Raw genomic sequence first — 22,127 nt, 5'->3', positions numbered from 1 at the left:
TGGAGCACCTATCAAAATGTTGTCTTCTGATAAATAAACTATTCTAAATTGAACCATTAATCTCAAGTAGATTGAAACAATTGCTGACATTTCAGATTAAAATAAATCAGTCACAAAACTACACCTAACACATAAACTCCACTTAATCTTATACTGATCAAGGACCATCAGTACTGACTCTGGGTACTAGAGAATGCAAACGAATTCAAATACATTAACAGTTAGGAGAGAAAGTCACAAATGTTACCTAGGAGGGAAATACAGAGATTTAGGGGCTTACACCAAAAATTATTCTAGGTGGGGTATCAGAGCCCCAGAATTGCTGACATTGATTTTTAAGCAAAAGGAAGCCAGTTTCCAGAGGAAGAGGGGTCTGGCCTAGCATTACTAAAATTAGAACTGAGTTGGCCATAATAGCAGTGCTCAATGCAGTTCAGGTGAGTTCTGACTCTGGAGGTTCTCTTGCTCTGACCCTCCAGAGCTGGATGCCTTGTGTGTGCCAGAGAGTTTCCTGCACTTTGGAGCTACCTCAGTGATTACTGCACTAAAAACTTCAACTGGGTAAAGAAGTGCCAGCTGAAGCAGAGGCTTTTTATCAGGCCATGCACTAGGTCTGTCTCTGCCAGGGGCAGCACTGGACTAGCTCAGATACCACATTCTGCACACCCCCTCTCACCCCAAGCTGGCACCAAACAGTTCCAGCTGCCACAGAAGTGATGTAGATTGGCTGGAGAGGGAGAGAAAACACATGCAGAGACAGAGCCTGTGTCTCTGTACCAGCACAAGGGCAGGGGTCTGCCAAGCACCCGAGCTGGCCCAGGAGCTGTGGCAGATCCCCAGCCTGGCTGGATGCTCAGACCTGCAGCCAGGGCACGTGCTTGCTCACAAGGCTCTCACAGGGGAACCTACAAGATCCTCACACAACAACTGAGGAGTTCAGGAAATGCTCCAAACTCATCAGATGGCAGATGAGGACAGCCAAGCAAATTTTCTCTCTCTTGAGAGAGGTTTGGTATCTGATGAGACAATCCAGGGCAAGAATAGCAGTTCAATGTTAGTTTAACAAGGAGCAGTAGTTGAATAACATTTCCTTGGAGACAGTGCTTCCCTTATATACTAGACCTAGCAAAGATGCACAGTTTACTTTGGGACAGGTGCTTTGTTTAAAATATATTAAGAGTGTGCTTGATAGTTAGAACTTAAGATTACCTGAAGGCTTATGTTAATAGTTTGATTGTTATAATTTTGTTGAGATTAACAGCAGGTACAAATTCAGAATTGAAATTTTCAGATGAAAGCATACATGCATCCAAACCCCAGAAAAACATACTTTACTTGGAGCAGTCTCCATGTCCCAAGTTCCTGCTCTCTGCATATGTAGCCCAGAGTTTTAAGAGCGTTTGCCATTTGAGCTTACAGCTGACCCAAGTGTTACTCTGACCTGCCCTTCAATGTCAGAAGGTGTCAGCCCTGCCCTTGCTTGGCTCCTTGGTGTGAGCCCTGTCAGCCTGTGAAGTCAGTGACATATTGACCAGGCACATTTCTGCTGGGGCTTTATTCCTTGGACTACTCGAGGTTGGCAAAAAGGCCTCAGCAGGAGCACATCACCAGGAGCAGGGAAGCAATAAGCAAGGGTCAGTTCTCTCTGCAGGGAGCTGGGTGTCAGATAAGCTGAGTGAAGTCTCACCCTCACTGAGTAAATCTTTCAGTGAGGCAAACCAGAGTCCTGAAAGATCTTGTCCTATCAATGTGATACATATATTCCACTCTACACACACCCACACCCGTCTCCAATTGTTCAGGTGAGGAGGTGCCAAAGGACGTAAGAATAAAATACACAACACCTTAAGCCTCTTCTTTTAATTAAATGAAATTCAGATACCACCCTAGGTCAAAGTGAACTCTGGGAATTTTTACCCTAAAACCAGAGCAGTAACTAGAGGTTCAGTTACCCATGCTTCTAGTGGCAATATTAATGCAAGGCAGTTTTATTTAGCAAGTGAAGACAGGGACATGCTGTCAGTAGTTTAAGAGTTTTTCCACTTAAAAAAAAAAAAATACTTACTGTGAAATTGAATCTCAAACATGGTGGAATAAAGGAAAAGTCTTTACTCTGAGGATGCAGAGCAGCAGCTAAAGAAACCTGGGTGGAAGTGATGGACATTGGAGCTCCTTGGCAAAATAACATAGTCCAGACTTGCTGACAACACATTCACCTTCTGTAGCACCATCTGCCATGGGCTTGGTCATTTTACCAAATAACTCTTTCCAGGCTGTTTTCTGCTAACCAGAATGCATCCAGCAGAACAGGAACCTCAAATTTTGACAGCATCCCAATTACACTGAAAAAAGATCCAATCACAGATTTTTGCCCAGAGAAGTATGTAAGACCTTGTCAGCAAACCTGCCTGGCCAGGCAGAAGAAAGCTGTCTAGGCTTTTCAGTACTATGAGGCAACACACTAACTGAGCTCAGAACTCTGAGGTAACACACTAACTGACCTCCTAAAGTGGCAACTTTAGAACTAATTTGGGAGAACGAGGAGAATCAATTTGTGACTTGCACTTAAATTCTAGCTGCTGATACAAAGGACTGTGACAGTATTTTCCATGAGTGATTTTCTTGTAATATACAGTGAAAAGGAAGATGAGTGTAAATTAACATTCTGGGTGTCACTATATTAACACAATTTCACACAGCTCACATTCTGAGACTTCAAACTGGAGCACAAGGATTAGTCTTTGAGTGTGGTGTTGCATGCAGGAGTAAGTAGCATCCCTTTGCAAATGCTCTCTGGCACGTGTGACTAACAGAAGGTGACAAAATGTCACACATAGTAAGTGCAGGAAAGATCAGGCTGTTCAAGCTGGGTTTGCAAACCTGCAGTGCTAACTCTGTGAAGTGGAGCTGTGTAGTACAGTTGCACACAGCCCATCAGCTCCAGGTAGGATTGTCCAGGATGCAACAAGATGTCCCAGGACGTTCCTAGTTCCCATGGGAGACAAAACCTGACAGTTCATTCTCTAGAAAGTCCTAGCTCAGGCACAGGTGGGTTAGTGCCTTTATTAGGGAGGAGAAAATTGCTTTGTGACTTTCAGATTCTCAGCTACCTGGAGCCCTGAGTGGTAGAGAGCCTACAATCAGACAGGCTCTCCAGACAAAAAAGCCATAGTTGGAAAATACAGAAATCTGTATCAAAGAGCATCTAGGAAACAGTTCCAGATGGGCCAGTTCAGCAGCAGCAACACAGGCATCCATGGAGGTTAAGAAGATAAAGCTGATGCCTACAGCTATGAAGGACTGAATCTTTTTGAGCATCTGTTGTAGACCAGAGGCAGAAGATAAACTTAACAGATATCTAAAGAGTGATGTGTAACTGGAATCCAAAACTAACAATGCTGAAAATATTTTCTTGCAGAAGTCAACATCTATATGGATCTCAGTTGCAAATGAAAGATTTTGCTTGACTGACTACAGGAAAACAACTGGCAAAAAAAGGGAATTTTTCCTTTTGCTAGGCGATGAAACAGATTCCTCCCACATCAAAAGCTCCAATTCTTAAGAAATAATATAAAACAAATATGAAAACCAAAACAAAAGAAACCTCTACATATCATTAATCAGCAGTGATGGGCAGAAGAGTAGTACTGATGTCAATTTATGGCACTTTAACTCAGAACATTCCTCTGCTGGAAACTTCTGAAAGTTGAGGCATTATTTTTAAAACATCCAGATCTGCCTCATGATCATCTTGTATCTGTAAATGAGATTGATTTGGTGAGGACAGATTATTCCAGGATCAGAAGTAAGGATGACATATTCACAGAAACATCCATCTAATTCCAAGAATGGACTTGATATTTAGCTATATATAGAGCAGTTGTGTGTTGATAGAGAATTGGAGTGATTGCCCCTTACACACAGTGGATTCATGAGTCCCTGAGGCACCATGGCAGTGATGCTCAGGGTACATCACTCCTTCCTTCCTTCCTTCCTTGCAGCAGAATATACAGCACTGGCCACGGCAGCCAAACTCACAGCAACAAAGGACTCTGCTCAAAGTCCTCAGGTTGTCATCACAGGCAAGGTGACACTGGAAGAAAAGGGTGACAGTAAGACATGGCCTTCTTTGACCCACTGACTTAGGAGTCATGGCACAACTACCCAATATTTTCTCATGTATTTCTGGGGATAGTCCTGCAATGAGGCTGCTCCAAAAAAACCCAGGTATTTTACAAATGCTTCTTGGCCTCAATTATACACTCTTTCTGAACATATTCTTAATTGCAACAGTAAAGACAATATCAATATCCACCAAAAGATAAGATGCTCCTACCAAAAGAGATGCAATTAATTAAACTAGTCTAAAAAGACAACTACATTGCTACAGATCAGTGTAGGCAGGGAAAGTTGATACAAATCGAGCAGTTGACCACAGCACCTTCAGGATCAGTGAAAAGAATACATTCACCTGCAGAAGAGAGTGCCTTAACAATAAAGTAAAAATAGGAATTCCTTGGATTAGTCATGTCGTTTTACAATCATATTAAGCTGCTCCTGCTGTAGTCCTTGATCATGCCACATCTGATAAAGTACTAGCCCAATGTCACTGCTTGCAGTATGACTGTACCAGCTCAGACAATCTCCTCAGTCATTCTGAAGGCTGTTTTTCTATTATACTAAATAGGTGCTTAACAAATGCATAACTAGAAAATAAGTGCAAACATATGCAACAACAGATCTTTCCCCAGCTTCTCATCACTCTTCCTTGACCACCTCAATTAAGTAATTAATATAGAAAACACATCCCCACAGCTGCAATCATCACCTTCTGAACACCTGCCTAGGAAAAATACAGGGGAATTTCACTTGATTTGACTTACAGGTGCAGAGCAATTCAATAAAGCCTTTTTAATTAACCAGTGTGAGGGATAGCATCAGTTTCAGGATGGATAATTAATGAAAAGCTGGTAATCCACTAATAGGCTCAGCGCACCTGCTCATTTTTGTCCAGCTTCAGTTACAAGATTTGATAGGGAGGAAAAAAAAAAATCTGTGTTTTTTCCCCAAGGAGTTTATTGAATGTTGGCTTTGGCACACTACAGAAGCTGAAGAGGGACTCCAGATCACACAGTAAGGCCATGATTGTATTTGCATCTTGCTGAAGCCATTTTGAAAGGTAACTTATTCTTTGGTTAGTGCCAACTTCAAAGCAGTGCCTGCAATCCTCTTCCCTAACTTGTCTAATACCAAAGTTTGGCAGGCTGTCCCTCCTCAGCTAACAACAGCTCCAGGTTTTGGAAGGGTGTGGAGGATGGGGAGGAAATCTGTTGCATGGTGAGCAAATACAGAACCCAACGAGGTGTGGACATGTAATCAGATGGTGACAAAGCAGCCACCTTTACTGCAGAGTTAGGGAGGGCATCACCTGAAAGAGCATGTCTCTGTGTGATGGGTGTTTATGCAGGTGGTTTGAGGGGCTTAAAGTGGCACATTAATCCTTGTGACTCCCAAATTATCTGTGACCATTCATACTTTATGATAAAGTTTTCAAGTGATAAACAGACTAGTATTTTTTAGGCTGGAAAAGGATACTCATCTGCAAAACTGCAAGATCAACAGGCAGTAGTTAAATATAAGACAATTAATTCAAAACAAAGATTTAAAAAAATTATCCAAAGTAATTTTCTAAAAATAAAATTACCTTCTGAGGGTCATTGATACAGGATATTACAGAGGGCAATATAACAAGCAAAAGGAAACAAAATAAGCTCATGGAAAACAGACCAGCATATCTATTAAGATAAAAGCCACCCTTGTCTCAGCAAGTAACAAAACAGCAAAATACCTAAATTAATGACAGTCACTGGTGAGAGTGAGATCCCTTGCACACCCCCATGCACTTCACATGCTATCTCCCTACACTTGGACAACTTCCAAAAATAGGATGCAAGGCAAATATGGAAGTCTCAGGAAGAATTTTGTCACACAGCCATGAGTCTTTAAAAACAAAGAAACAATGTATGTTCCAATTAATTCATTCAAGATTAATCCCATCTTCTGAGAAAAATCAAACATTCGCATGATATAAAACACAAGAGAACATAATGGGTTAAAAAGTGAGGAAAAATTACAAGTTCATCTGTCCCAACTTCGCATTGTTGTTGTTAGTTAGGTATTTCAACTTGCTCCATTTGCAATGTTTTGTGAAATCAGAGCATTCAGCTTCTACTGACGAAAACCTAATTTTAAAAATCAGTCCAAGCTCACTCAACAGAAAAATCAAGTACCATTTCTGGTGCTGAAAGTATTTTTTAGGAACAAAACACAAAGCATCCCATGTTCACATGTCAACACCTGTGTCATCCTTTTTGTTTTTAATCCATCTCCTACTATCTTTCCTACTTAACAGACTGCTGTGACGTATACACCTCTACAAATATTAAAATCGTACTGCCATCACGATTTCTGTCGTTTTTAAGCAAAGAAAAAGTCACGTTTATTTTGTAGTAGCAATAGTTTCTTTTTTATTTTTAATATACTTTAGGAAACAATATACAAAGCTGAGCTTTTCCACCATTTTCAAACGGTGAGTTGCTCCAATTACACAAATTCAGCGTTTTGTGATGGTTAAGAACAGCAGTCAGCACCAGACTTAAACAGTTAGCTACAACACAAACATCCTTCGAAATGAAATGTCATAATATCAAGACAGGTAAACCAGGAGTTAACATATGACAACTGTTGGAGAGGTGTCTTAAATCATCCTTGTTGAATTTTATATTTCCTTAAATATTTTATACATATTTTCCTGTTTACAAGTTTTAAACAAAACCTCCCTTGAGGAATTATTTAAGTACAAAAATGTTCAACAAGAACAATTCTAATAAAGAATCCCCAAAAAGACCAAATTTCAATGTGTTGACCAAAGGAAATGAAAACCAGTGTTTCTTTGCTTTAACATGTTTATTACAACAGATACAATTCACATCTGACTAGCTTTTTTTTTTCCTCTTTCCCATCCCACAACCATGTTAACATGTTCATTGGGCTATTTCCTTATATTTGAGCAAGTAATGTACTTTCAGCACACATGCCCAGCAGTACTCTAAGTCCATTCTTACAGGGTGCAAATGGAAATACGTTTCAATAATTTATACAAACAAGTGGGTTATGCTCAATCACTGCAATTTTAAGCTACTGTACACAGGAATGAAAAGATTATAGAAAAAGTGCCATAGCAACAGTGCCTTAAGAAAAGAGAAAATTAGAAGCATTAAAAAGCTGATAAAATCAGATTTAGAATTTCATGGGGAAATGGAACACAGAAGATGAAAAACATTTCTCTGTAAAACAGAAATGGAGAAGCACTGCTCTCGACTCGGTGCAAGTGTGGAAACAGTTGTTTTGTGGTATTTTGTACATTGCCCAAACTGTTGCAGCCTTAGACACAAATCGCCTGGCGCTTGCATTGAATTTTAGGAAATGAAAAATTTCTGAATGATAAATTAACTAAAAAAAAAAGAAAAAAAAAAAGAAAGAAAAAAAAAGAAAGCTAATTTTGCAGACAGGTTTACATGTAAGAGGCTAGGTATTTAGCCACCTCAGCATTGATTAGTTTTGGATGTCTAAGCTCTGATACACATGGCTTCCCATGGCTTCACTCTACAAAATATATTTACAACGTGAAGAATACATCTACAATAAATCTACATTTCAAGGGTTTTACAAATCATTCTTGTATCTCTCCCCTGAATTTGACTCCCTCCTGTCCCCTTCCCCATGTCATCTTTTTTTCTGCCCAGCTCAACGGTCCAAAGTCTACTCAAATGCAGCTCAAAAGTGTTAAGACTGGGCATCAGTTTAATAGTTCCTGTACTCAAAACATGTGCAATTGTTTACAATTTTTCACACCATGAAGGAATTCTGATTCTTTAGCTTTTCAAGTTCTTTAATTTGTTGCCTCAAAAATAGTATCCTGCAAGAGAAAAGAAATGAATTAGTATAAACATTTCCATTATACAGATGTATTAAATAAACATCTACACAAGTCCTTCTACAATTTCAATGAAAGATACCAACTTCCTTAGCCCCAGTAAAAAATTCAGATATCAAGTTAATCCCCAGTCTGTTCAATAACCTACAGCCACATGCAGATGCACAAAGGCTTGGTGCATTTGACACTTTAGTTCAAAAAACTAAGTTGCTGTATTTCTATTATGACTGATAATATAATATACAATACAAAATACAGTTGTGTTTAGGTCTGCTCTTCACTTGAATGTAGCTCCCAGAAAAAGCAGGACACTGGCAAGTAAGGCAAGTAACTGAATAATCTGGAGAACAGCATTATGCCTGTGTCATGTTTTCCAGATTATAAAACAACTTAAAGAGCTCTTAAAAAAAAAAAATTAAATTTTCTTCTCACTTGCCTTTTTAAAAGTATTTGGCTCTGTGGCTAATGGTAGTTTCTACTTATGGTAAGCTCCAGTCTCAAGAACATTTGAGGCATCATTAAAGGGCATCTAAGATAAAAAGTCGTAAGTACACCTTGCTTAAAAATAAATTATACTGCTCACAACTTCTTTTATCTTTTTTTTTCCTCTTCTCCTGAACTGATGTAAGTAATTACCGTGACTAAGAAACATCTTGTTTCACAGGACTGTCTCTCAGAATTTTTAATGGACATTTTGAAACTACTTTTCATGATGCTGAAGTATAATGCAAACATATCAGCAAAATAAGAAAATACTCAGGGAGAATTTAGGTTTTATATAAATATTTTATGAAGGTTGAGCAACTTTAATAAATGCAGAAAAAGGAAAAAATCAGCACTTTTGTGGAACACTTTACAAATATGTGCCCAGTTCATTAAAAATTAATTTTCTACTGAAAAGTAGGTAGAAAATAATATACTTATATAGAGACACAAAAAAGAAAACAATTAGTTTAAAGGCATGGGCATATAAAATATATCGGTCAATGGAAATTGCCTTTTCACATGCTGTCAGTTATGATTCAAACAAAGCATGTGCTTTATCTAGAGATTAAGTTCCTCCTTGGAAGAAATTTAAGTAGCACTCTTCTGTGCAGAAGTACAGAAATAGTATCATCATTTAAATGTATTGACTTTGATAATGCCATCCTTTGCAAAAGCCTCCCCCATCAACTTGGTTACTTATGCCTTGTATTCCACTTCTTTAGGATTGCAGCAAAAATAAAAGATACATGTTACTATAGACTCAAAGCCATAATAATAATTATCCATTGACAGTTGAAACATACAAAGTGTACAAGAAAGAAGGTACTATTTAGTGAGCTGAACAATGACATTTGACACGTTATTTCAGATCAAATGTGCAGAGACAAATGACACCTTAGGAAATGAAAACTGTAAGAAGCCAAGCTGTTAATTAAATATACTACAGAATTAATTCATGTAGTGAAGTTATGAAATAAAGCTTCAGAAAGAATGGGTATTTTCAATTCTTTATCAGGAAAGGTTTACAAATATATTATAGCCTGCTTCTAAAGGATGCAAGAGCTTCTAGAATAAATTGAGCAATTTTAAAAGCATGCAACACAATTAAGGTGGCTCCAAATATTAAGTCAGAAGCATTGTATTTGAACTGTAGTATGACTTAATAGTTGGGATAAAATCTTTGAAAGAGGAAACAATATGAAAGCAGATAAAAAATCATGACTACTGGTGAATAATTTGAGCATGGATTTTATGATTGCAGTTTTCAATCGTGTACAAAAGTATTCAAAAGCCTGGCTGTGTATCACTGAAGTGATACAGAAGACACCTGCTATCACTGACTTAAGAAGCAAAGTCTACTTTGCTATAAGCAAACATTAATTTTTCCTTCACTTGTGATGTAAATTACACCTGTTCAAACTTGCTCTGGATTTAGACCTATTCAATCTCTCATATAAACTGTAGTGTTTCAGATCAGGATAAACTGCAGATGTGTACCTATGTGATCTGTGCATTATGTATGGGCTGATACTCTAGAAGCATGCTGAAATATTGTGAGTTCATCAATTCTTTGTAATGCACTAAGGTTTCTGCAAAGATTCTTATTTTCTCTCCAAGTCAAAGTAGATACAGAAATTGCATATCTGGTTCTGTTTAGTGGAGAGAAACAGGCAGAAGGTACACAGGGAGGACAGCCTGCAAACATGGCAAGTACTGGTGTACTTCTAAAGTATCAGTAAACAGAACTCATGCATTATTCTTGCAAAATAATGCAAGAATGGAAGTTCTAATAACACCCTAAAAACTGAAGATAAGCACAGAGCACACACTTACCTTTGCTCACGCAAAGTTGCTTGAATTTCACATACTCGAACTAAAGACCTTAAATTCTTTAATTCAGTACAAATTTCTGACATATGCACACTTCCCATGTTATGGGCTTCCTCACGTAATCTTGATGCCTGCAGTGGTTAAACAAAGGTTAGAATTTTGAATCCTGCATTGGAAACAACTGGCAGTAGCCAGAGAATTGCTGGATCACTGTCTCTTTAAACAGCAAAGCACTCTAATTTCAAAGAGGAGTATTAAATCAGAAGTACATTAAGTTCTCTACAAAAGCCCCTTCTGAATCACAAATAAACAACACTGCTGCCCAGAAACTGTCTAACCTATGCCTAACCTATCAGGGCTAGTTGAAAGTTTCTTGATCCTAAATGTTTACCCGACCATCTGTAAAGACAGTACATGACAGGGCCTGGAGTTTCTAAAATAAGTTTTTCAAGTAGTTCCAAGTCTCCAGCCGTTACTCCAATGACAGAGTTAAACTTCCCATCTAATTAAGCCTTACTGACAAAAATAACTGAATACCATCTTTTTTCTAGATACCTTCTACCTGACAAGAAAAAACTTGGCAACCCTCTTCAGGTGTTCTCTAACAGACCAACTCCATTACTTTAATATTCCCACTTAGTTAGCCGGAGATAAGCAGAAGTGTAAATTTGAAGAGCACAACCTATCCAATTCCCAATTTGAGCATTTCTTTAAGTGTCATCACTGTACAGGATATGACTCTAGAGAACTCCTCAACAGCACCAAGGAGACCAGTATGATTACCTGAGGCCCTGTGTATTACACTGCAATAAGGAATAGGACTTCTTTCAAGTGGCACATGGAAAAATTGTTTAAAAATACAGCCTTCCCTGCAGCATTACTGTTTAACAATGCTATCTATCCTCTGCTACACTGGGTCTAGCTGGCACGGAATGAATTCTCTTCACAAAGAGAATGGTGCCACATGGTGACATGTTTTGAATCTGTGACCAAGCCAGCGCTGACAACAGTAATGTTTTAGCTGTTTCTAAGCAGACCCCACACAACATCAAGGGTTTCTCCCTTTCTCCACCCAGCAAATACACTTTGTGGGTGGACAACAGGCAGGGAGGGAACAAAACGGGGACAGCTGACCCAAGTGACCTCGGGGATATTCCACACCATACATGTATCATGCTCAGCAGTAAAACTGGGGGACAGTGTTCCAGGGCTGCCACGGCTCAGGGACTGGTGGTGCACTGGCTGGCTGGTAGTGACTGCTTCTGTATCACTTTCCCCCAACCCTCTTTTACTCTTTGACCTGCTTTTATCTCAACTCCTGAGTTTTCTCACTTTTGCCTAATTCCTTCCCCTATCCAACTGAGGCAGTGAGCAAGTGGCTTTGTGGTGCTTACCTGCCTACCAGGATTCATCCACATCTGCTTAGGTACTTGTACACTTAATTTTCCTTCCCAAAAATAATGTTATTTAGCACAGGTCTTCATCAACTTTTGGCATTTCTCCAGTTCAAAGCAGTATTTTGTGTTCTAATTCCCTACATTAAAAGTTTTTGTTTCTGTAGTTTATTAACATCCAGGAGTAACCTGGTCTCCAGTAGGATATAACTGCCCATGTCTTCTCTGCACAACTTCAATTACTGAATTGTTTTTCAGTTTCCCATGTCAAGCGCTTTTTATTAGTTCTGTGAGGTGATTGCTCTAATTCAAGAATGTTTTAGCTATTAACTATTGCACAGTACATGTTTTCAATTCCAACTGCTTTAGCACATACCTGTCCTGACTCTTCTCATTTATTTACTTATTTATTTTTCAGTTTACTCTGGCATGTGCTCTTCCGCCTTAGCTTCCAGATATATAGTGTAATTTAAACTTATCTGAAGAAACCAAGGCACTGGATTTTTAGTCAGTCCACTTTGATCTATCTTCTTCACTATGTACTGCACCTATGTACTTTCATTCACTTTTGTATCAAATATCTCAAGTGCCTCAAAACTGTCTATAAAAAAACCACCATACAAAATCATCTGAAATAGCAGACAGGACAAAACAGCATGTAGAACAAAGGAAGAAGTACCCAACTGAGTACATGACTGCCTAACATTAGCTGAGTTTTTTGATCTCTTTATCACCAACAAGGGAAAAAGACCCCAAAACCTGTGCACTGCATAAATCATCTGTTTCCTATATTAAGATACTTGTGAATTCAGTACACTGTTAAAATAATACTTTCAAAACTACAGACCAAGGCCATAGGTAAGTGCTTGTGTCTACACCATTTCCTTCAAGACACTCCACAGCAATGCCTCAGTGTTTTACTTAGTACAGGTTGGTAATATCTTAAAACTGACTTTAACAGATCAGTGATAAGAAGCAAGAACCCTAACAGGTTCTCAGTTTAGACTGTGCTTGTGAGAGTCATCTCGCCAGTTACTACCCAAAAGTCTCCAGTGTAGAATTGTGCCATCATGCAACAAGTCTTCAAAAGACCAAAGTAAACGGGGCTAGGTAAGATTATTACCCCAAACAGCTTGCATCAGCCTGTGGAAATAACTTAACTAGATTTAACAACCAATACGGTTCCTTTGAGTAATATATTCCAAGCAACTGACATGCATCCATTTTCCTTGTATTACTCCAACAGAAAAAGCTTAATGCAATTAGCTGTAAAATATGGATGGCAGTCAGACTGGATTTCCCATTACGTAAAAATAGCCCAAATTCAGTCTGAATATTCTACATCATTTTACAAAAAAGGTAGAGTTTCTTTTTCACTGTGCAGAACTAACATGTCAGTAACTAAAATCACAGAGTAGTCTCAATTAGTTTAACTGTACCTAATTTATAATTTTTTTCCCCATAACCAAAATATCATTATGAAAAAATACGTTGAACTCTAAGTTCTCTGTAAATTTCAACAGAACTTTAGCAGTAAGAAAATAGTTATGAGGATAGCTATTCATCTGAGGGAATTTCAAAAGCACTGACACTTCAAGTGAGACTGAAAATACCCAGCCACTGAAAGGTAAACACATTTAAAACCTGCAGGTCTGGCCTAATCTCTCTCTCCTCCCTTCTGGCTGAGGACAAGCATAAGGGTTTTAATACTTTTAATTCCTACAAAATGCAAGATGAGTAAGAAACCCGAATTTTAAGCTACAGATTATTACTCTCACAGGTAACAAAGCATAGGAGCACTTACCTGCTTTTCTGCATGATCTGCAGGCCAGCCTTGAACATGCTTTATAAGGTTTTCATTGAAGTGTGCTGCTAACGTAGGTGTTAATGAACATGTGGGTCGTACAGATGTATTTTGTGGTGCAGGTGTTGAGTTTGATGCATTACTGCTAGAGGTATGATTTGGACCTGGAGATGGACTTCTTTGACTACTAGAAGAAAGAATTAAAAAAAGCAAGTGAGCATTTAAAAACATATGTGAACCTGTAGAGAAATGAACTCTGAAATTGCTTCCAGACACAAAAATACATATAGTGTTCAAACCACAAGTAAATACTTCTGGCAGACCAAACCTGTGCCATCTTTCTACAAACCTCTAATTAGAACTGAGTGCTACAGTGTAACAGGAAGATTCTATTGTTTGGTAGTGTTTTGTGTTTGTCTGATTTTTAACTCTGAGAGCTGTTCAAGAGAGATATAAGTTGGCCCTAAATGGTGTTGGATAGAAAAAATATATATATTTATATTCCTCCTTAGAACAGCTGCAAACCCAAGATTTTCAGTAATGATGTATCAGATGGGATGCAAACAGGCTTATTCAAAAGAGGTTTGCCAGAATAATCATTAAGAACAATGCCTGATGTCCTGATCTGAAAATACAGCCATATGGGATTTGAGCAGTTTACTACTCATGTCAAAACACAATCTATATGGTTTTGTGACATTGTACATCTTTACTGAATGCACTCAGGAGAACAGAAGTATCACAGAAGCAGCATGTTTGTAGCCACCAAACCTGACTGCTTTACTGGAACATACTCAGCACAACAGTGACAGTACCTCATAGTTAAATGTTCTTTGGCACTACATGTACTGAGAAATAGTAGCACTAATTGTGTAAGTGAAACTCTCCCACTGGCAGAAGCTTTTCAACACAGGCCATCATTTCTGTCTATTTCTTAAAACTTTTATATTACCTGCAGGCAAGAAGAAAGTATTACGAAGGAGAACTAAATTTTAAAGGACTTCTGATTCATCATCTAACCTATCAGTCCCCTTGAAGACTGAAAACATCCTTACATAATGCAACTATCTGTCTAGTCTAATGCCCAGACACTTACCCTAATCAACTCAAATTTGCAAAGAATTACAGCATTAAGAATTACAGCCAACAAACTGGATGTCTGACTGGACCTGCTGGAACAAAGCCGGAGAGTCGCCAAGCAAACAAGAGGGATGAAGAAGCACTTCTATAAGAAGGCAATTCCTCCCCTCTTCTCAGAGCTTATGAGATTCACAGTATCTGGAGCACTGTGTAGTGGGAAGCCTAAAACCTGACAAGAATAAAACTGCTACAGCAAAGGAATGTGGCAGAGGACCACACAGGTGACTAAGGGGCTGAAGCACATGCTGTATCAATCAGAAGAAGGCTAATGTTTATTCAGTCTGGAAAACAGAAGGCCAAGGGGAAGGGGATTGAGGGATCTTTCTGCAGATTTTTACTACTTTTGGGGAGAACAGACTCTTTTCAGAGATGCACAGTGATAACACAAGAAGCAGATAAAAGTTGCAACAAGGGAAATTCTATTTAGACATGAGAAAAAAGAATCACCATAAGGGCAGTCAAACATCAGAAGATATTCTGAGATATTAAACAAAGAAAATGACCTAACTAATGCCCTTACCAATTCAAACTTGTCAGTCCTACTGTAAGCTGGGACCAAAGTAGACTGCAGACAGAATTCCATTCCAAAGTAAATTATTCTAAGTTTCAATGTATCCATTTAGCACCAGCATAGTGATGGTGCAGAGACAAGGTACTTTTATTAATGAAATAGAATTCAGGCATAACCTTATTTACTCCTTAGTTCTACTAGAATTAAATTTCCCTCTATGACTTGCCTCTTCTTCATTTATCAGCCTGTCTTCTCCTACTTCATGAGTAAGAATCACTCTTAACACATCAGAAATGTTTCAAGAAAATAAATAAATAAAATCTGTGGGCTTCTCAAAAATGAAGCTGTTATCTTAATTATGACTGCCACAAAATATCCTAGGCACTGCTGTGCTAGCAGCAGGGGGAGCTACGAATGCAGCAATGACTGTTCCAAACCACCACAGTATTTTTAAATGCTTCACTAAAGGGAAGTACCTGCCTTAGGTGAGTTAAAGACTGACTATGCCACAAGTAACAGAATGCCTCCAGAGAGGCAAAAATATCTGTATCAAGGGTATGAGAACATGATGGTTCTGAAATATACTACTACAAACGTCAGAAATTTACAACCTACAAAAAATACAACAAAGTACCTCCCTTCACAGCACTTTCCCAAGGTAAAGGAAAAATTTTCTCAGTCCTTTCTGAAAACAGAAAGAAACTACCAACCTGATGAAACCATTAATTATGGAAGCATGAATTTAGTTTCATTTTTAAAGCAGCCATAATTGATAACATATCTTTGGAACAATCTCTGACAGACAGACTCAATGTATGCCTGCATTGTGCTAATTTCCCAACTTAAATGGCTGAAATGTTCGCTTCTTAAAAGTTAACAATAGCTACTCAGGTTTTCTCACAGTGTTTCCACCCCAACAAGTCAAAAAAAAATTTACCTCTATTTACATAAAACTTTTAATGAGCCAAAGAAATGCAGTTGTGATGAACTTCTGCTCAATTAATCAGTATTTAGGCTGCAGAAAAATTCAACCTTAATTCACAGAACTAAAAATATTCTGGACCATCTATCCACACTTCAGTTTGCTAAATTGTTGTTCACGCCTATAAAAGTAAAAATTGCTCCCAAGAGCAATTCCAAATCCAACCGACTGCTTTCACCTACAAAGGAATCATCTGTTCCGTATCAGAATCCGAATTCAGGCATACTGCCCAGACACAGCAAATCTTTTGTAGGTAAGTAAATCAATATCTGAACTGGTCCACTTTCATTCAACTCCACTGCACTCAATAGAAGAAAATACCAGTCACACGGGTTTTTCCAAGTCACCTATTCCTTAATCTTCCACAGGTTGTGAACGAGACACTTCAAAGCAAACTGAACCTGCATGAATTCACAATGCACAATAGAGCAGTCACAAACATGTATTAATTTGAGAGACACAGGATACTGCACAGTACTAACATTGTCTCAGTATCTTTCACCCTGGCCTGCACACTGCCTCCTGCCACAGGAGTGTGCTACCTGCACAATGCCCCTGCTTCAGCAGTGCTGGGGCAAACTCCACCAGAACCCTGATGCCAAATGGAGCAATGGTTGGCAGAGGGACAGCAGATCCCTAAACTCACTGTAGGTAAGGGTCATGCTGGAGTACAAACTCATGTGACCCAAAGGAAGGGTGAGGTATGGGCTAGCAAGCCAAATGCTCCCCAGTATCAACTCACACCAACTCTAAGCCATGGTAAAGGTTTCCAAGAATAAGACTATCTTTTTTAAGATCTCCTGTGCAGAGAGGGTGATGAGCGAAGAACAAAAGGGCCTATGTCTTAGAGCTGTCCCCCAAAACCTCACCACTCCTCATAAAAAAGCGTAACTTGCTGCAAAGTGTAACTGTATCTTTGGTACTGTAATTTAGAAAGATTTAAGTAGCACCATTCATAATTACTAGGGACTGGAGCTGGACACTTTGCCTTTATTCTCCTAAAAGAGATAAATTAGTTATAGGCTTGTAATCTTACAAAGTTTAGAAAGTGTCTGTAAAACAGCCTACATTAAAAACTCAAAACTTCTGACTTGCTCAAGTCTGTACCCTCAAACTTGCCAATACTCCAGAATCTCCAGTAAAGCCAGCTTCTGGGACATGACTGCCAAGCACATAACAGACAACCCTGCCCCCCAAAAAACCTCAAAACATAAATCTCTTCTCCCCACAAAAACAGCCAAAACCAACAAAGAAAACAAAAGTCCTCTTTATTATTAGTCCCAGAAGGGCAGATAAAAGGACCTCATAATTGTATGATCTGGAAAGCATTACCATGTGTAGTTTCAGGTATGCTGACAATGAAGGAGTATTGGGTTTTGGTTTATTGCTTGTTTTTTTAATACCATACCACATCACACACCTTATTCAACTACTCTAAAAATCCAGCTATTAAGAACTGTAGATTTACAGAACCTCTTAAAATGTCAGCTTCTTCCTACCACAGTTCTATACCATGACTCCATCACGCATCTGACATGACTCACGACACACCTTTGGTTACAGCCCCTGGAACCAGTATGACAAAATGCAGAGCATCTGGCGCTATGACAAGTCCATCTTCCCAAAAGAAAAATTTCAAAGATACAGATTCTAAATCCACCTTGTAAATCAATGGTTAAATGATGGTATCATGCAACATCACCTTAATAAGTTGCAAGGTTGACAAAAAAGTCTGGCCAAGGAAAGGTATTTGTGAAATTTACTTTATTTTTAATATTTTTCATTAGAGCAGCAAAATCACCTGACAAACCAAAAAATCATGCTAATTTCAAAATCAAATGACACTACAGCAAACATCTAACACTAAGCAAATCACAGATTCTGTAACTGCACAGAGACAGAAACTTCAAACTCTGAAATCACAATACAAGGAATCACTTATAAAATTGACACCAGAGTGACAGAACACAACTATGAGCTCCATTTTGCTTCTGTGAGAATGGTCTAATGATTACTCCAAAAATGGAGAATCTACCACATTAAGTATGTAACAAAGATACTTAGCTGCATCACCTCAGTAGCAGCAGTTAAATATAGCAGCAGTTCAATAAACTGGTCAAAGAGAGTCCACTAACGGCAACATATACTACATACACTGAATGCAGATAAAAACTAATGACAGAAAAGTATTTTAATATACCTTGAACGCTGAAGGCTTCGTGGAGAGGCAGGTTCATGACCTGCCTGCTTGTCAGCTATTACTGGCTGCTGAGGTGCTGCCTGGGAAGCTGGTCCTTGTTTAACACCTGGGGTAGCAACCTGAAAAGTCCAAAATTTCATTAGAATTCCTCCACAGTAAAGAGTAAGAAATAGAGAAAATAAAGGAAATTACAGTTTCAACACCTGTGGGTTTTTTTTTTAGTACAAGGGCTTTTGCTGACACAATTTTTATTAACTTCACAAGATATTATTTAAAAAAAAAATTTCTAGTTCCACAGCTGTGAAAGACTTTTTTTTTTTACTAAGAATAGACATAACAGAAGCAAATTTAGACCCATGTGACTTATCAAAATATTGCAAGCTTATATTATTTTTGACTGTATCTTCCATCTGAACACTGAGCTCATTTTCAACCTCAGAAGAGTTGTTGATTACCCAAATAAAATCTTCATGTACAAACTTAAGAGTTCCCTACTTGAAAATACATTACACAGTGTCAAGGACATAATTAGAACACAAGTGTATTAAAAACATCTCTATCAAAAATGGAAAAGAAAATCTAAAACATATTCATCAGTTTGCTCTCTCTTTTCTCTAAGTTCTAAACCCTAAGTTTAGAACTAAAGAGAACTAAGTTCTCTAAGTTCTAAAATAGTCATCAATACCTTCTTGGTTTTCCTGTGTAGTACACATTCAATGCAAGGTATTAAGATACCAACAGTAAGATACAGTCTTTTCTGTGAATTTCTGAACTACATCAGAATGAGAAGTTTGGGAATACAGTAATGTCTAATTTATAGCAAACAAAGTTCAAGATATTTCAACTCGCCCAGTGCTTTGCATACATCAGTCAATTTTGAAGCATGTACCAGAGAGGCTGAGCTTCAAAATTTACCCTCCACTTCACAAAATCAAGCTAACAATTTTAAGAGAAAATGGAGAGGGCAAATAAAAAATAGCTTCTAGGGATCTATACTGACAAAAAACCCAAATTGTCTGGACTGTCTGGCATTTGCTGACTTCATATTAGTGTAGATTACTAACTAGTGGTCATCTGAACCTCCAGAAATTCTCTACTGCAGAAACAGAAACAGACTTCTGTGAAACAAACCACAGATGCTAAGTCAGACACTATCTGCTCGAGTAAGCTCAAGACATAACTGGATTCACTTAAATATGCGGGGGCGGGGGGGTCTTAATGCAAATTCAAACTCTAATAAGTCTAAAAGTCACCTTTTAAAATTATCATTAAAACTGTGTTCTTTCTGGTTTTTAGATTAACAGGCATATACTAAAGAAGTCTGAGTAGCACATGGAAAGCCTAAAAGGAAAAAGCAAGATAACTGTAAGATCGCTCTGCTGTTGAAATAAACAGAACTATATAGTTCAGAAGGGTGAAACAGTAGCAGATCGTAAACTGATTTATGAGAAGAGACTACACAAGTACCTTTATGAAATACATGACACGAAGAACTTTGCTATTAATGCCTGAATTTTGTTAAGCCTGTGAGCAGTCATTAAACCCCCAAGGCTGTTCAAACAGAACAATTTAAAAAGGGAAGTCCATCAGCAATAATGGAATCATGCAGCAGATTCAAACTGGTAAAGTAACCAGTACCTTGACTGGTAAACATAACCAAGAGACCATTAAGAAAATGTGGGATTTGTAAAATAAATGAACCACAAAACTTCTCAACTATTCAATATTTTCCAAGTGTTTCAAAGACTGTAAATACATATACCAGAAACAGAAAAATATTAAGGGCTAAAAAAATTCAAAAAACAAACCAACGGAAAGCAACATTCTCACTGAGCTTGACAAGTCTGTGTAAAGTGCTTTACACAACCACTTTGCAGAAATTCAGAACAGTTTCTGATCACACAATACAGGCACAGCTAAGGCAAAAGGTGACCCCCAGTGCCACATGCACACAGCACGCCCACAGGCCGACACAGCAGCTCCAGCCTGAAAGCAGCGCTGACATGTTCAAGCACTCCTAAGCACCAGTGCTGTGCCAATGGCACTGCTGCACCACAGCAGCTCAAATACCTCTGCACCTGGCACCGAGCTCTTCTTGCAGAGAGCCAGGTCAGCTTTGTCTGCTCTAAGCCCATGTGCTCTAAAACCAAGTGTGTCCTGGCACAGCACCACATCTTGATTAGGCATAATTTACCTCAAACTGTACAACTGGACAAGTTAGCCTGACTCACATATCCAATTGGCTGCTAAAACAGACATGGTCACACCAGAGCTAGCACCACCTAAGTTTTCCCATCTTATGGGACTGAGTTACACAAATACAAGAACTATCAAGACCGTTCTTTTTTTATTAAACTGGCAAAGTATCTGCTGCAGAACCAGAATTTGTTACTTCTAGGACTAGCAATGAATCTCTGGGTTGTAGAGACCAGAAGAGATCTACTTCCAGTTATCAACAGTACACTATTTAAGAAGATTCTTTTTCATATCTCAGGATTTGGAAGTATCAAGTATCTCAACCCTGCTATTTGATAATTTTATTACTTGCCACATAGCTATGGGATGTGAACACAGATTGAGGATGCAATCCAGAGGCAGAAACCACGGTAACAACCAGTACTGTTACACACATAAACCTTTGCAATTCACTGTATCACTGTCAATCGAAAGAAACTGGGAGAATCGCTTGGTTTTCTTTGTACTCATGAAAAAAATCTGATGAAAGAGAATTAGGCATTTTGAATATAATGAGGAATGCAATGTGCTCTCCTGAGGAGAAAAGTATTCCTCAAATGCATCCAAGACATTAGAGGTTTGCTTGTGAGCAGAAAATTGAGAAAAAGACACCTCAGCTAAACAGGGATGGTGATATAGAAGACAGATTTTAGGAAGGTGGGGTGTCTCCCCCAAAGTCTAAAGTTATGCTTCTCAGGAAGAACCTCAAGAGCTTATTTGTTAGCTTCAATTTACATCTCCTACTCACTGATCCAATGAAGGAATTCTGAGTGAATAGAGTGAGGGGGCAGGAAGGGAAAGGGACATTACGTTATTGATCTGTAAATAACTAGAACATTTCTCAACTAAATCTAAGACTAAACTAAATCTGAGACTATGTCAAGTTGATTTCCCCAAGAAGCTCTCTCCCATTCTAAACATCTTTTATTGGGTAAGTCTAATAATTGTATAAGTTGTTGCCTTTGAAGTATGTTTTTGTTTCTATTTAAATGCTAGAATATCAATGCCTTGGTAGTATCTCCAGACAGCATGTGAAGCCAGCGTAAGAATTTCCACAAGAAAAGTGAGCTAGATTTCATGCTGGAGCTGCACTGCCAAAATACAGTCAAGTAGTTGCTTCCAGTTTGTTTCTATTGGGAAAGTTAACATACATGTTTTATTATCCTATATACAACTATTAGGACATGGATATATAGGAACAATATTTAATATTATGTATCATGGCTTCTTACTACAATATGGCATAAAACAAAAAGAGCTTACCTTCTGCTGGGATGATACTGGTGGCGTAGTCATCAAAGGTTTAAGTGGAACAGTGTTAGTCTGTGGCGTGCTTATCCTTGGAGACACATATGATCTTGGTGATGAAGCATCAGATGTTAAAGACATTGGAGACTGATTAGATGGCTGAGCTGTAAAGGAAAAAAATTGCTTTTAGTAAAACCATGTCCTACCATAAATGAGAATTAGATTTTCTTTTGGTACTTTGGAGTATGCTGTATTAGATGATATAGAAATATGTTCAATGTGAACAACTGGAACAATCTAA

General features: G+C 38.3%; 1 protein-coding gene across 6 annotated transcripts in view; it reads right to left on the bottom strand.

Annotated features, from left to right (window-relative positions):
• Positions 1–5,515: 5,515 nt before the first annotated feature.
• WAC (WW domain containing adaptor with coiled-coil) overlaps positions 5,516–22,127 on the bottom strand; it is a 58,425-nt gene continuing 41,813 nt past the window's right edge. For 5 of the 6 annotated variants that reach the window (XM_077788727.1, XM_077788740.1, XM_077788716.1 and 2 more), the window contains 5 exons: positions 21,842–21,990; positions 18,344–18,462; positions 13,511–13,697; positions 10,316–10,443; positions 5,516–7,978 (listed from right to left, as the gene is read on the bottom strand). In XM_077788727.1, coding sequence (XP_077644853.1) covers positions 7,909–7,978; positions 10,316–10,443; positions 13,511–13,697; positions 18,344–18,462; positions 21,842–21,990 — 653 coding nt within the window. In that variant the 3' untranslated portion in view covers positions 5,516–7,908. The remainder of the gene's footprint in view (positions 7,979–10,315; positions 10,444–13,510; positions 13,698–18,343; positions 18,463–21,841; positions 21,991–22,127) is intronic. The other variant, XM_077788720.1, reaches the window with a different exon arrangement.

This window comes from Lonchura striata, chromosome 1 (genome assembly GCF_046129695.1).
Source record: "Lonchura striata isolate bLonStr1 chromosome 1, bLonStr1.mat, whole genome shotgun sequence".
NCBI classification, from domain to species: Eukaryota; Metazoa; Chordata; class Aves; order Passeriformes; family Estrildidae; genus Lonchura; species Lonchura striata.
This window is presented reverse-complemented; position numbering and strand designations above follow the sequence as displayed.